The sequence below is a fragment of the Carcharodon carcharias genome, chromosome 1 (genome assembly GCF_017639515.1).
Source record: "Carcharodon carcharias isolate sCarCar2 chromosome 1, sCarCar2.pri, whole genome shotgun sequence".
Taxonomy (NCBI): domain Eukaryota; kingdom Metazoa; phylum Chordata; class Chondrichthyes; order Lamniformes; family Lamnidae; genus Carcharodon; species Carcharodon carcharias.
Window position 1 is genome coordinate 99,596,509 of NC_054467.1, and position 16,126 is coordinate 99,612,634.

At 45.1% G+C, this 16,126-nt stretch overlaps 1 protein-coding gene across 2 annotated transcripts in view; it reads left to right on the forward strand.

Annotated features, from left to right (window-relative positions):
* The window catches only part of cfap299 (cilia and flagella associated protein 299), a 988,831-nt gene that overhangs the window by 487,755 nt on the left and 484,950 nt on the right, over positions 1 to 16,126 (forward strand). The window contains exon 4 of one of the 2 annotated variants that reach the window (XM_041199977.1): positions 2,328 to 2,343. The exons of the other annotated variant lie outside the window; for it this stretch is intronic. Within the exon in view, the coding sequence (XP_041055911.1) occupies positions 2,328 to 2,343 (16 nt within the window). The remainder of the gene's footprint in view (positions 1 to 2,327; positions 2,344 to 16,126) is intronic. 2 annotated transcript variants of the gene reach the window in all.

The following is a 16,126-nucleotide window of genomic DNA, read 5'->3' on the forward strand; positions in this document are numbered from 1 at the left end:
ACCGAGGACTGACAAGTCCCCAGGTCCTGATGGCCTTCATCCTAGGGCCTTATTGAAGGGCAGAGCAGGCTTGAGGGGCCGAGTGGCCTACTCCTGCTCCTAATTCATATGTTTGTATGTTCATATGCACTTAAATAATATCCAGATTTATTCATTTTTTTTATTTAGCCCAAAATATCTTTTCATTATACAGTCCATGTTTGAGAGCACCACCGGCTCCCATCAGTTCCTACTTCATTGTAGCCTCAGGGTCTATATTTTCCACCCCCCACCCCACCACCTCAGTCTCAGGATCTAAAATCTCCCTGCCACCCTCCCCTAGAGAGAGTCTAAACTCTCTCCTTCCCCTTCCCCCAGTCTCAGAGACTAAATTCTCTCACTCTCTCTCCTGCCCCCACCCCATGACCCCCAGTCTCAGGTCTAAACTCTCTGGCCCTACCCCACTAACCCGACTTCCCCAACCCAATACTTATATAATTCCTGCTCTCATTGCTTGTCACATGCCATTGGTAAACTACAGGAGAGCCGGCATCATTGTCATTTCCAGTCCCGGTTGGCCCTGCAACCTGAACTCTCTGGTCGGTTGGGGGGTGCTGGCAGGGAAGGGAGGAGAAAGCAAACGTGGAGGGTGGGGAGAGAGAGAGTGGGTGTGGGGGTAAGGAGAGAGAGGGGCTAGAGAGAGGGGAAAAGAACTGCTACATTCTGGGGAGTGGGAGGTAGAAAATTGCTCTGGGGGGAGGGGTGTGATTGCAGGGAAAAGAACTGCTGCAATCGAGTGGGGTGATGGTGGTGGTGCTGGCAGAGATGTGCTGCACTTGTTATAGGTTATGAAGAAAAACATAAAACTAGCTTATTAAACTTATGTCAAAACAGTATCTGTTTTTCTAAAGTTATCTCAGTTTTAGGATGTTTGAAGTTACTGAAATTCAGAAATATGGAAAATAAACTCTACGATTGTTTGTGGTGTCCGAATGCTTAAGGTAAGTGATGTTGCTAATCGCTGTGGTTTGGGGCAGTTGATGAAAATGATATCAGTTACACTGCTTACAATGTTAAATGGTAGCTAATTGATTGCTTTTGAACACAATTAGTGCCAAATGATGGGTAATTGATTGCTTTTGAGTGCAATTGATGTCAAATGAGTGCAAATGAATGCTCTTGAATGCAAATAATGTCAACATTTTCGGGTGGGGACAGCTGAAGCACACCACTTGGCAATTGTATCAGGGAGCAAAATAAGTGTCTGAAGAATGGCCCTCATATTGGACACTTCAGTGCTTCCAATGAAGGAAGAGGGTATGGAAGCAGGAGTCCTTGGGGATGGATAAAGTTGAAAGAGGAAGGGGGAGAGAGTCATGAAAATTAGGATTTCAAAATGGGTTTGTTTCTACAGTTTTTTTTATCATTGCATCATATCATTTGCAAATTACACTGTCAATATTTACAGGAGAGGAGGTGTAAAGGATGATAAACATTCTAAATGAATCATTTTTTAATTGCAAACATCAGCCTGATAGTTAACAATACTACCAGCTACTCATGCTCCTGTTTTGTCCTTGTTTGCTATTTCAATATGAGCTTATGAAGTAATGGATTTCCTTTCCAATGTGAACATAATGGTTGTTTCCATGATCCTACCATCCCAGCAAGAACCACACTTACTTGGAGCACACCTTGGGCTGCATGCACATGGTTTCCAAGGATATATTTTTGGCAAGCACAGCTTCCTTCTTGGAGCACAATATCACAGACCCTGCACTATTAATTCTGTATGTTGTTACATTTAGACTCAACTAAGATGAGGAGAAATTTCTTCAAAGTGTTGTGAATCTTTGGAATTCTCTACACCAGAGGGTTGTGAATGCTCCCTCATTAAATATATTTAAGGCTGAAACAGAAAAAAACTGGGGACTGTATTTTCCCAAAGAAGATGGGAAACAGGAATAGAGTCTGTTTTTGTGTGAGATAGCACCTCTAGTGGGAACCTGCCTGAGTTTCGGATTTTCCCAGGGGTGGAGACAGGTTTTCTTGTCCAATTAAAGCTACTTGGGGCAGGAATGGGGACACGTTTCAGACACTCATGGTAGCCATCACAGAGGCTGCTGCCTAAGGGAAATAATTAGTGCCAAAGCCTGCCACTGCACCACAAGGACTTGAGATGACACATGGAAGCCAGAGGCCTGGTACCTATGAGGAAGAGGAGGGAGGTCCTCTTCCTGGATGGTAGCAGGATGAGGTCACCTCATCATGCAGCAGGGACACCACACTGTTCAGCGTCTTCCTCTGCTTGAGGGTATTGCAAGACACTGCCTGATCACTCTAGGCAGCGGACCCGGTGCATGTGTTCCCCATCTGTTGTAATTCTGATGTGTTGTCTAGCATCAGTAAAGAGATCATCTTTCACCTAGATGATGCACCAATGTGCAGCTTCCTGTAAGGTGCTGCAGAGGTCCGCAATTGAGGAGGGCACAGATGTCTGTGAACGTCCGTCTAGAGTGCCGCAGTCTCCTTTACCAGTGGTTCTCGGTCATTTACAGGTCTCTTCACCTCTGCCTTTAGATCCTGTGCTCAGAATGGTGTCCCCTCCTTTATGTTCCTCAACCATCTTATCTAGCCTCCTAATACCCAATGCTCTGCCCTGACTGTGCAAACTGTTGCTCCTTACCTCCAGTGACCTCAATCTTTGAGGCCGCAGCACCTATTTCCATCTGCGGTTTAACTGGTGCTCAGGTGAAGTCCAAATAGCCCTACCCACAGCTTGGATACACGTGTAATGCCAGGGGGGTGATCAACCCCCAGAAATGGCAAAGCTGTTAATTCTGGCTCCTTCCCTGACTTGTGATGAAACTTTAACTACAAAGCAGTAAGCCCTTTAAACTTTAAAAACCCTTTTCACTCATCTTTTAAAACTTCCCACCTTCTTGACCTGCCCTTGCCTCCATGCCATCAATATGACACCAGACGGCTGTTGAGCTCCTGCTACCTCACTGAAAATTAAAAAGAACTTATCAGAGACAGGCTCTTAATGACCCACAAAAATATAAGTTATGTCCTTAAGAGGAACTTGCATATTCGGGGCCTGCTCCTCCACCCTCCGGGAAAATGGGAGAGGGCGGAAATGGAGGAGGGATTTACAGCCATTTTATTCTCAGTGCCGCCTCATTTCATGCACAATTGGGAACCGGAAAATCCAGCCTTAGTCTCTCAGGAAATCAAGGGATCTGGGGAGTGTGTAGGATAGTGGAATTAAAGCCGATGATCAGCCATGATTGTGTTGAGTGACGGAACAGGCTCGAGGGGCCATATGGTCTAATCTTGCTCCTGTTTTTAATGTTATGTTCTTATGTTCCCCTGGCCAGCCTCAAACCTTGCACCCTGTGTAAACTTGAGCTCATCCAAAATTCTGCTGCCTGTATTCTGACGCCCCCACTGTGGTCTTTGAGATCTACACTGGCTCCTGGTCCAGCAACACCTTGATTTAAAAATTCTCATCCTTGTTTTCAAATCTTTCCATGACCTCACCCCTGTAACCTCCTCCAATCCTGCAACATTCTGTGCTCCTCCAACTCTCGTTCCTTGCGCATTTCTGTGCCTTCAGCTTTATAGATCCTAAACTCTGGAATTCCCTCATTAAACTTCACTGCCTCCTTATTTCTCTCACCTCCTTTAAGGCACTTCAAAAAGCCTACCACATTAGTTAAGTTTTTATACTCAGTGAGCATATTCGACTCTTAGATAGTAAGGGATTCAGTGAATATGGGGTTGGTATGGAAAGGTAAAATTGAGGTAACGAGCGTAAAATGTCACATGATGATGTTGGGCGAACATCCCAACATTATCGCGCACTCACAAGATACTTCGGTCAACGGGCATGCGCAGGAGTCTGCAGTGCACCCTCTGACAATTAAGTGGCCTTTTAAGGCCCTTAATCAAATAATTGTTTGGAATTTTTCACTGCCTATCCAACCGTTCGGTCGGCGGGTGGGCGAAAAGGCCAAGCAGTCTTTGTCTTTTTGGCAAAACCTCATCCATGGGTGAGGATTCGGTTTCATCCAGTGATTTAAAAAAAAGCTTTTTGCACACATGTTTTACATGTCCCTGCTCATGTGACAGAGTCACATGAGAGGACGTGTTTTCCTTATTTTAAAATTCTTTATCTATATTGATAAAATTGTTCAGCTCCCTGAGGCAGCCCTGTGGGCTGCAGCTTGAGAGAGAGATGTAGCAGAGGCAGCAAAGAGGCCTCATTTCCTTGGATGTGCCAGAAACATTTCTCTTGTCTCTACCTAAGCCAGGATCATCCTGTGCATCAACTGCATTTTATGGAGGAGGTACCCACAGAATCCACCACTTTTTGCAACCAGACCTGCAACTTCAGAGCAAGGACACCACTGCCACTGGCTGTGAAGCTGACCCTGAATTTATTTGTGTTGCTATCCTTCCAGGCTGGAGCAGATGGCATCTCTAACACCCCCCAGTTTGCTGCCCACTGCTGCATCAGTTGGGTGACAGACATTCTTCACGCCAAGAGGGGGGAGTTCACTGTGTTCACTCTGACCTGAGAGAAGCAGGATGAGCCCTGCTCCAACATGGCACAGAGGTTCCCACAGAACATGGAGCCCATCCTTTCCAGCATTTAAGTGGTGGTGAACTCCTTGATAGCATTTGCGCACCCAGTTGTGGTGCAGCAGCTGGTGGCTGATGTCTCAGCTTCCAGTGCAGAACAGGCAGAAGCCCTCCAAAGTCTGAGTGTTGTAGTGAAAAGCTCAGGTCATGAGATTGATGCTTGTTGCCATGCAAGCCTAGCTTGGTACCATGCAGGCTCAGAAAGCCACCATTATGGCTGCGGATACCAGTATGCAAAGGGGCATGCAGGCTCTCAGAGCTTTGCTCCAACATGTTAAGGATTGCTGAAGTGCCTCCATGGAGGTATGGCAATGGCTTTGTGGAGCATGACAGGATGAAAACTTTTATGCCCCCACCCCTGCCACTCTTGCTGTTGCCTTTCAGCCAACCCAGACTGCTGCCACCCATGCTGAGATAGTGCTGTCCAAAGCTTGGCCCTGAGGGCCTAGAACTGTTTGAGGCTGTTCCGTAGGACCATCTGCAGTCTCCCCTAGTGAAAGTCAGCAGCCTTTCATGAGCCATGTCACAGCCACTGGGGTGCTCTGTGTAGGATAGGCAAAGGAAACTGCAAGATAGACACTAAGTGCATTGCTGAGTCAAGGAGGTGGAAGAGACACTGACAGGAGAGGGGACTTCATAATCTTGATAGTAAAGAGAAGCTGGTGGAATGAGCACATTGTTTTGCCAGGGCAGCAGGTTTCCAATGGCACAAGGAGTGGCTCTGTGACTGCATGTATTGCAACCGCAAGAGCTACTACTCCTGGAATATGCAGTTGGTGTGTCACAGAATATCATGTAAGTGAATGCACGCTGTCCTGGCAGCAGCCATAGTACTTCAGTGCTGCAGCAGTCAGCGTTCCTGCCATATTTCAGCCACCATGCTGAAGCAGAGGCCTCTGCTTAATGATAGGTGCTGTCTGTGCTAAACTTCGTGCATAACTCCCCTCCACCACACAACCGTGTATCAACAGCACACTTACAATGAGAGACATGCTTCCACCAGGAACATTGTGGAACAAGCCACTGGAGTTTTGAAACAACAATTCAGCCTCGAATTTTTATTGGAACTGTTGTTGGATAAAGTTGTTGTGGATTTTTTTGGTGGTGCCTTTTATTTTGGGATTTTGGTCAAGCAATCTGTACTATAGCTGAGTAATGGAAAAGTGGTAACTGTGAGCAGTGGTGTTTTGGGGAGGAGATTTTAGGGGAAACTGAGTAGCCACTCACAGACAGCCCATCCAATGCGAAGGGGTACTCTGCGCCTCTTCCTCCTTTTAATCTTCCCCAGGCTCTTGCCAAAGGCCTAGTGACAAGAGCAAGGTTATGGAGGATCCAGTAAACCAGTATGAATTTGGAAACATGTTCTGGTGAAAACTGGAGGGTTCCCCCTGAGTGGTCCAGGCAACTCTGGAAGAACACCCTTCACATGCTGGGTGGATCCTCTTGGTCATGGCACGCGAAGCAGCTCATGGATGGTGGAAAGTCACCATTAAGGGTCTGCTCAAAACGGATGATGGTCGAGGGGTTGGAGAGGAAGGTCCAGCTGTGTTTGGAAGAGAAAGATGTCCCGGGGGGTGGGAGAGGAAGGTCTAGGTTCGACTAGGAAGGTGTGTTGGGGTGAGGTTGGGAGAGGGGGAGCGAAGGTGTCGAGTGCTTGAGATTGGAAGTGGGGGAACGAAGGTGTCAGGGGAGAGGTTGGGAGAGGGAGGGAGTACAAGGGGAGGAGGGAGCAATGGGGGAGAAGACGGCAACTGGGGAAGTAGGTGTAAGTGGGGAGGAACGTGTAAGGGAAGGAGTTTGGAAGGGGGGAAGGAGTCAGGAAGGAGGAAGAACTAAAGGGGGAAGTCTGCGGGAGGGGGGCAAGGAGTTCCAAGCAGGGGAATACAGAGGGGGTGATGTCCAGGTGAATGTGTAAGTGAGGGCTGTGTTGAGTCCATGACTGCCTCCTGGGGAGCAAACTGAGGGTGGGCATGGTAGGAGCGATGGTGAGAATGACCGAAGGCAGAGTGAAGCAGTAGGGTGGGAGGGTGAGGGTGTGATGGTATTGGTAGAAGGGTAGTTGGTGGGGACTCAGAGGCAGACATGGACGCTGGGGGTGGGAAGAAGGAGGTTGAGGCGGTCAATGTGGATGGGGGTGGAGGGGTTAGTGGCTGAGGTGGTGGCATAGTGGTATTGTCACTGACTAGTATTCTAGAGACCCAGGGTAATGCTCTGGGGACCCGGGTTTGAACCCTACCGCAGCAGATGGTGAAATTTGAATTTAATAAAAATCTGGAATTAAAAGCCTGATTACCATGAAATCATTGCTGATTGTTGTGAAAACCCATCTGGTTCACTAATGTCCTTTAGAGAAGGAAATCTGCTGTCCTTATTTGTTCCGTCCGACATGTGACTCCGGACCCACAGCAGTGACAAGGGCATTTAGGGATGGGCAATAAATCCTGGTCCAGCCAGCGACACCCACATCCCATGAATGAAAAAAAAAGAAAGGGAACGTGCACATTCATATGGACATCCCTGAAAGAAAAGGGTTGTAGCTTGTAGGTGATGATGGGGTAGTGGAAGGTGATGCTAAGGGTGAATTGGGTGACTGGGGGAGGAGAAAGGCCTGAGGAGCACAAGAAAAACTGCAGCACTACCATGGTTGCTAAATCAAAACTGAAATGAGAGTCATGGCGTGCGACAACAGGTGCTGCATGGGAGTGTGAACAGCGGGTGGGCAGAGAAGCAGGTCAGCTGATATGGACAGCTGAAAGCGAACCCCAGCAGGCAGCATTGAAAATGCTCAGGACTGTGTGCATGGGAGAGTGCTTGTATGTGGCTCTGAAAGGCACTGCCCCCCACACAAACACACACTTCTCCCTCCAGAATCACTTGTGGCCCAGCTGCGTGTAGCTGAACTGCTTGTGGGGGGGTGGGGGGATGTAGTGGGAGGACTTGTGAAGCCTGACAATGAAGCTGAAAAACACCATTATACATTATTCAGTGAAAGTGAATATACTTTCAGATTGTAAAGTGACACAATGTGTTTACCCGTGCAACCAACTGTGATCAGAATTTCTTAACTTTTGAACACCTTAGATTTCTGCCTTGACATCTGCAGCAGGGTGGAGAAAGCCTGTGAAATGGTTGGCCCTATTACCTCTGGTTACTTCAACGTGGAGAGCCGAGGCTTGAGTGCCCCCAGCTTGCTTTGGCTGTCCTCCTGTAGGGCAGCTGCTCCCTCTGCGGTGAGAAAAGGCAAGGTTGAAGTAGACAAGGAGAGAAAGGACAGCCTCTAAGATTCCTGAGTGGATGACCCAGGGGTGACCGGCTGCTGCTTCTCCTCCCTCCGACTGCCAAGGGCCCTGGACCTGAGGGGAAGGAGCATCTGGAGGGATGTCAAGGTGCCCTGTTTTCCTCTTGCATCGACACTGCAGGAACTCACCCATGACTGCTACAATGGAGTGCAGGTCTGCTGGACCAGGGTCTCCATGGAGTCTAGCATCCTTCCCATGGAGACCTCAATGTGTGCGCATATGGGCACCACTTCATCAGAGAGCAGGCGGATGTGCTTCCCCGACTTGCATGGTACTGTGTTGAGGGCTTTCAACAGCTCTGTGTGATGTACCCCCGCCTTCTGCTTACCCTCCATGATAAGTTGGAAGGCTGAACCCAGAGGTTCGTCATCTGACTTGGGCCTCATAGATGCCTCTTCCTTAACAGTCCTCCGAGTGCCAGGGAGCACAACTGAACCTGTGCCCTCTTGCTGCAGACATGTGTCCATGTGATGACCATCAGATTGTGAATCCAAGTCTGCTCTAAGTCTAGGTTCCACCAAGGTGTGTCTCTCTGTACTGGTGGAGAGTGTGGGTAAGTGCTGTGACAGAATTGATTATTATTCCACTTGTGGATGTTCAAGACCCTCTTAAGGTTAAGTATTGAACTCATACTTGTTCTTAGCAGGCATGTTTTTGGATTCCACTGGACCTATTGATGGCATAATATCGCAGAGTGGCCTCAAATATCCACTGGCCCACTCTCCCCTTTGAAACATTTTGGCGGCGTGAGCGGACAATATAGCGAAAAAGCCAAAAATTGGTTTCAATTGTGAAACCAGTTTGCAATCGTCCACTCTGCCCCTCAATGCTGTCAGATGTAGGGAACTTCATTGTGATACATTTGCATATCATTTTAAGCCCAGCTCACCGGAATCATCACCCCACGCTGTATCGTCCGAGCATGCCAACATGTTTCACCGCTGTACATAAGTGGCGTGCACCTGGTAAGCTGCACATTGCTCAGGACTTCGAGGTTTGTTTGCCTATCTTGCTTCGGGCAGCATTTGCGGTCATCGACGCTGGACTTCGCACACAGCATCACATCACTTTTAGAGGGACTCATGGGCAGATCTCTACCTACCAGACCAGCCAGAAGGCAGGGATGGCTTTTCAACAGCTGCAGGGCTAGGTCTTGCTTGGGGAAGGGGGAGAAATGGCCTCCGGCAAGGGAAGAGGCTGCAGGTTGAGGGCTGTACTGGGGAAGGGAGGTAATCCAGGGTGTGTGTGGGGGCACAAGTTGACCTGTGCAAGTGGCCTCAGGGTGGTGAGGGCTGAGGCTGGAGATGTGAGCGTGTGTGTGAGAGAGTTAGTAGTGATGTCCCTTGAGCTGGCAGTGAGTGAGGTACCAGTGAATGTGTGATAGCCTTGTGAGTGTGTGAGTTTAGATTGGTGAGATAGTTGTCTCACCCTGGCGGCACGGATGAGATCATTCATCATCTTTCTGCATTGGGTGGCCAAACTCTTCTGCGCAGCATTGGCACTGATCACCACTGCCATCACCTACCAAGCCGGAGTAGTAAGTTTGCTGGACCTCCTCTGGCCAGAGCAGGGGTAGAGGACATCACGGTGAGCTGCTGCAGTGTCCAAAATGCGTTCTAGGGACGCAACACTGAATTGGAGGGCTGCAATCTTTATGCCTTTCGGGGCCGTGTCTTCTGTGCAGCAGTCCTGGGCTGGAAGCACTGAGAGGTGTGTGGGCGACTGCACTTTAAATATGGCGCCCAGCATGAGGAAGCGGCAAAGTGACGGCGTAGCGGGCAAATGAGAGCCTGCGGCCATTGACATGGTGTGTTTCCCGGGGTTGCATGACTAATGAGCGGGATTGGGATTGCATGGCATGAAAAGCCGCCATTGTGGCCGGTGGACAAAATGTTATTTTTCCCGCCTGCTACCACACTTGGTGCAAATCTGGGACGATTCCGCCCTTAGAGTTTTAAAAAGGAAGAAACCTGATTGACCCCAAATTCTTGTTCCCTAGTACCCAAATGACACCCTCTCCCACCCCATGAGTTTTGGGCCATTGCCTTCAAAAGAGGAAGGGAGGGAAAGGAAAAAAGTAGTTGCGGCGGACCAGGAAAGTTTTCAATTAATTCTATTCACAAGGATGTGTTGGTTACTGTCGCTTTAAATTTTTGTGTTCTCAGCCCAGAACGTTAGCATGAACTGCAAATCTGGGTGCTTGCTGTCCAATCTTTCCCTAATCTATTAAAATAATGATTCAGAAGATTATGCACAATGTAAGTCCAGATTTCTAAGTGCCTAGCAAGTAAGACTCTTTGCCGAGAATGCAAAGGTAAAAAGCTGCACGTTTTGAGTTTGAGCCAATTTTCTTAGTACAATGACTGGGTAATTTATTAACTATAAATGAATTTCTCAAGTCTTTATTTCTCTGGGGGAAAAGAAGGTAACATACCGTGCAGCTGTATTGAAATGGATATTTCATGAGCTAATGCAGTAAGAGGATTCATTCAACATTAAGCAACAGATTCAACAACTTTGACAGATTAAGGAAAATAGGGCCAATGTCATATACAGCACCCAAATGATCCATAAATGCAACATTTCTTCAAATGGTATGTAGAATGCAGATGGGGCCATGTACAGGGAAATTACACTTGGCAAGGACAAAAGAAAGAACAATATTTAGGATAAGAATAGCTTAATTACCTTCTTAAATAATTTTCTCTGAAGCATAGTTTTCTATTTCACTGTGATAGGTGTAAGCAATTTAACATAGATGTTATGAAATGAGATTAATATGTATCATAGCGAAAAGATTATTTACCAAAGTAACAATGCTAAGTACAATGCATTTTCAGCTAAATATTATGATGCACAATAACTGATAATGACATTTATTTTCCTCAGACTTTTTGATGCTGCGCTGCCATAATTTCACTGGAAGTGGGTAATAACCCTGCTCATGTGCATAGACAGGTTTTCTGCTACACTTACGGTGAACTTATGGCAGGATGCTGCTTGAAATTCTAGGTAATCAAGGCCAGTGTGTTTCATATTGTCTTAAAGAAGCAAATCAAGATTCAAATGTTATATAGTATAGTCTCTCCAGTCTGGAATGCTTCTGGATTTCAGAATTTTCTAGATTACAGAATGGCTTTAGAATGCCTAACCATGAGTGTGTGAACTTGAAAGCACTGTAGGCATAAATATTTATAAAATAGCGATGAAGCATTATAAAGCAGTAATAAGAACTCTCTTCCTGAAAAAAGTGGTGGAAGCGGAGTCTTTGAATATTTTTAAAGCAGAGATGGATAGATTCTAGATAAGCATGGGGGCAATAGGTTATTGGGGGTAGGTGGGATGCAGATTTCAGGTTACTTTCAGATCAGCCATAATCCTATTAAGTGGCGGAGCAGGCTCAAGGGGCTGAATGGCCTACTCCTGCTCCTTGTTCAAATGTTAACCACCAGTGTAGCCAGCATCTTCTAGTAGAACATCCAAACAATTCCAATCAAAGGGCCAGTTCTGCCCATGTACTCCGAATATTGTGACCATCTTGGTTGGTATTTAATAGAGGCAGCAGGGCCTCAACCACTGGATAGAGAGCCAATGAGAGCCCCATATTGCCTTGTTAGGGAAAACCCATTAAATTAAGTGCCATTCAGGCACCTAACTGGACAGTGGCAGGTATTCCTTTGTATCAAGGAATGCAGGGCCAGATGTCCTGTCTGCTGAGAGCTGCCAGCCAATCAGAGGAAGGCAGCTGTATTGAACAGCAGCAAAACCGGGAGGTGGTGGCTATTGCCAACATGACACCCACCCGAGGCCTAGGATCATTCCTGGATCACTGGCCACAAGTGAGTGATGACGGGAGGGGACATCTTTGGCGGGGGTGGGGGGGGGGGGTGGGGGGGGGGGGGGGTGGGGGGGAGGTGAAGGCTTCAGCAACAATAGCAGGGGGGTTAGTTTTCGGGCCCCCAATCCTCCTGATGCTGTGTCCCTTGATCAGGCACCGTGTGCCTTAAATGAAGGCACCCTCCCCTCCCCCCGGGAATCCACAAGGGTTTGCTTGTTGTGCTACCTGCATGGTGGGTCACCTGTCCGCTGCTAAGTTAATACCAGTGGTGGCAAGATGAGGTCCTTATTGCCCATTAAAGGCATCAGTTTGTGGTGGGGTGGCAAGGCTGTCCACAAACTTCCCACCACAGACTTAATCGAGGTGGACGCGAGAAGGTGGAATGGTTCCCCCACCTACCACCCTGCCACCTGTCTAAATGCCCCACCTGCCACCAAATTTCCGATGAGGGTGGGCATTAAATTCTGACCGTAATGTTTGTTTCAGAAATCTGAATTATGTACTAGGTAACCCAATTAAAAGAACTTGTGTTTTGATGCAATGTGCTAACTTATTTGTTAGTTAGAAAGACATTCCAAATGAGTTTTCAAAGTCTCTATGCAGTGCAAATTTTGGATTGAGTCAGTGTTTATCCACTGCAGTGCTCCAGGACTGATATTGTTCTAAGCTGTTCCATTGCTCTTATTTTTGTTTTATTTATTCATTTAGTTTGGATCTATTATCTTTTAACAATAGCACCCTTTTCAAGTAAGGTGAAATTACACCTGTCAGTGGTAGTGTTTCCTTCACTCCATTTTTTCTGTTCTCCCATGAAAATGAATTACAAAAGCTAATGCCACCCAATGATTGTAATGAACACCTATTTGTGTTTACCACAATTGTCTTCCTGTTTGTCAACGCCAGGGCTAGCATATACATTAGCCTTACCTGCCAGGTAGTTCTGTCAAGGGCATAGGGCATATGCTTTAATAATTAGATGCAAAATAATATCCAGGCAACTTCATCTCTGAACACCCCAGCCCATAGGCCTAATTACAGTTCTTCACAGTCATTTTGCCTTTATTCATCATTTTCTTATGACTCAACACCCTTCATAAATTCCTCTTCAGGATACACCTCTTTTCATGGTCCAATTCTGCTTGTTGTTGCCAAGTATTCCACACAAACAACAGGTGCACCTGGGCAGTTTCCACTTTATTTACACTGGGAAAAGTTAATGTTTTACTGAATCCAGGTCACACCTGTGAAAGAAAAGAACCTTAATAAGATCTTTTGATGAGATTGCAGTTCTGCTACCACAAGCGCCTCTGTGTTAAGAATGGAGAGATGAAGAATTGGTTTGAATTTCTCATTTATTTTAAAGTCCTGCATTACTCTATGTAAGTCGTATATAATATCAGTGAGTTAACAAAGTGTTTTTTATGTGTTATACTCCAAACCTCTGCTCTCTTTGAAAACTGAGTATTAATTCTGTAATGTGTACCTAATTAAAACTACATCAGAACAATGGGTGATGCCAGCAAAAATCACGGACACCCCATCCAATAAAAACGTAAAACACAACATAGTTTCTGCTAAATTCAGCAGTCCAGAACTCTATTCAGAAATCCTTGTAATTTAAATGAATACACTGTAAATGGAATATAAAGAAGTGAATGAAGGGCATGCATCATTGACAACACAAAAACAGAATTACCTGGAAAAACTCAGCAGGTCTGGCAGCATCGGTGTAGTGTCTATTCTATCCACAGATGCTGATTGGCATGCTTTGTGTTTCCAGCATTTTATGTTTGTGTTTATAATCTTAATCATAATGATTCTCTAGGCATCCAGCATAATTCTCTTATAAAATTTTAGATATTTATAATTTAACTTATCTATTGATGCAATTGTAGCTCGTCAGGTTAATATATATTATACCAAAGAAAAAAATAATTATACAAGTTATTTCTATCTCCATGTTATAGTTACATCAAGCTAATCTTTAGTTGCTAAAAGCAAACTATGTAAAGTACTGTCACCTTTATACAGCAACACCTTAATGTTCTTTTCCTTTTCAAAATGACTTCATTCTCCTTGTTCACTGAAGTCATTTCTATGGAACCTTTGACTGTTTCAAAGCTAAATCTTATTATAGCATATTACATGTACATTTTATTAGGTTAAGTAAAGTTAACAGCACTTTTAAATCTTAAAAAAAATCCATACATCAACTAACCCCATTTTACTGCACATCAATTAAGCACCTGTCTTTCTGAAAAATGAATTTGTAATATGACCCATTTCTGAATTATTTTAGTTTTTGTATGAGCTTGAGATTTGACACATGTGCAATGATTTAAAAACTGCACAAACACCACTCCTGCAGGAGCGGTTCAACTCAGTCATGGAGCCAAAACTAGCATAACAAGGTTAACATTGGTGTAGTTTGTTAACTCCACGTATGTGTTAGACCTTGATCTCACAAAGAAAGCCAGATCATTTCAGAAAACCATTAATTAATTAATCTAACTAGTTTCCATAAATGTTATGAGCTAAAAGTTTCCACAGCAATTTGATGGTAGAGTAACCATTTTGTTTCCCAGAACCACTATGTAAATTCCCGTTGGTGGAATAAATTCCTGCTGGGTGAATATTGTTATTCACAGGTGTGCCTGTTGTCATGCTCTTGCTGCTGCCATGATCACTTTTCATTGTGTCGTATCATGGCTGCTGTGGGGGAAAATCATCTTATTTTCCACTGAACTATATTAAACAAAAATTAAAGTAGCAGCATAAGAATGCCAGAAATGTTGATGTAAAACACACATGACAATATAATAAAGTGGATTCCTGATGGTCTTTGCAGAGTAAAATTGAACACTTTATGGCATTTTCATTATTATTTTAGCAACAAGCAGTTGTAGAAGTCATTCAGTCAAAGGAGAGAACACAGAATAAAAGTATGTATGGAAGGGAGAAAGAAGTCGTGGTATGGGACAAAACATATATGTGTTCTGCCACATGCATTGCATAGTTAGTAGATTCTCATCATTGCACAAGCACAGAGCAGTTTTATTTCTGCCTAATCATGGGTTTACTTGGCTGTGGGTAAACGTACCGTGAAAAAAAAGATTTGATAGACAAGTACGGTCTTTCATAAATCTATCTCTAGTGTAGATAGTTATGGCTGTCAGATATCTGTATGTTGGTCTGACAGGAGTTACTAAAGCACACAATAGCTGTGTTTGTCTTTGGTCCATGGACCTAGAATATTCTCTGAGGAGAGACCAAGGCTGTATAGGTAATAAGGTGGTCAATGATGCAACAAAAAGATCAAGTTTAAAGTCAAAATTAAAATAAAATTCCCAGCACTATTGTATTTCAGTCACTCTAAAGGTTGATATGCTGTTCAACCCTCTGTCCTTGTCATGGGCAGTAAAGCAATAAAAACACCAAGTTGATTTGCAAGCCTTAGCTAGTGGGAGGCCTTCTGATCCATTGATACAGAGGTAACATGTCAGACCTGTCAGATATCCTGATAAGTTTGGCAAGTAAAGATCTGATGCAGTTATTTTTTGAGTTTAGAAGAGCCATGTCAAATTAGGGATTTACATTTGGTTACAGCATCTGGTTAGCTAACATAGAATTAACGTAACAGCACAGTTCATAGTCAATGTTCAGTGTATTAAAGGTGAGTACAAGTGGAGAACATGATATAAAGGCTATTAAAAGTATATCCTTGCTTTACAAAGCAATCCATGTTAGATGAATGTTGTAGTCTGGTTCATTTTCGTTCACTGTACAATCACCATAAAATCCAGTGCACCGCTCTCTCTACACCTTTTTCCACTTTTACTATTGCACTATTAAAAAGAATGTCTTTATGCCCCTGTAATAGTAAGTTTTTTCATTGTGCAATGCTTTCTGACCACATGTGTGCCATCAATTGCTCCCTGTGCCAGTGGAAATCCAGCGATGTTACCAAATCCCACAACTCTGGCTACCTGACTCCAGTTCTGTGATGAACTGCACAAAATCATTGGCTCAATGTGAGTGACTGACTGCAAGATGCCGCACATGCCTCTCTGCGGTATATTCTACTACACCATACCTGCGGTATATTCTACTGCACGTCAATGCTTAGCATCTCACTGGCCCCTGGTTTCAACATCCTAAGCTGCCTGACTCTCTGCCTGCGCCTCTTGTTGATGTTTTGGCTGCTGCTGTGCCTAGCCTTGGGCCACCTTTTGCCAGTTCCTCCACAGCTGTGCTTGACCTTGTAGAAACAGTGGGTGCATTTGACACATCTTGTCTGCCTGAGGTGAACAGTGAACCAGAAGCAGGCATAGATCTTGTCAGCACAGTCTTTAAGGCCTTCCCT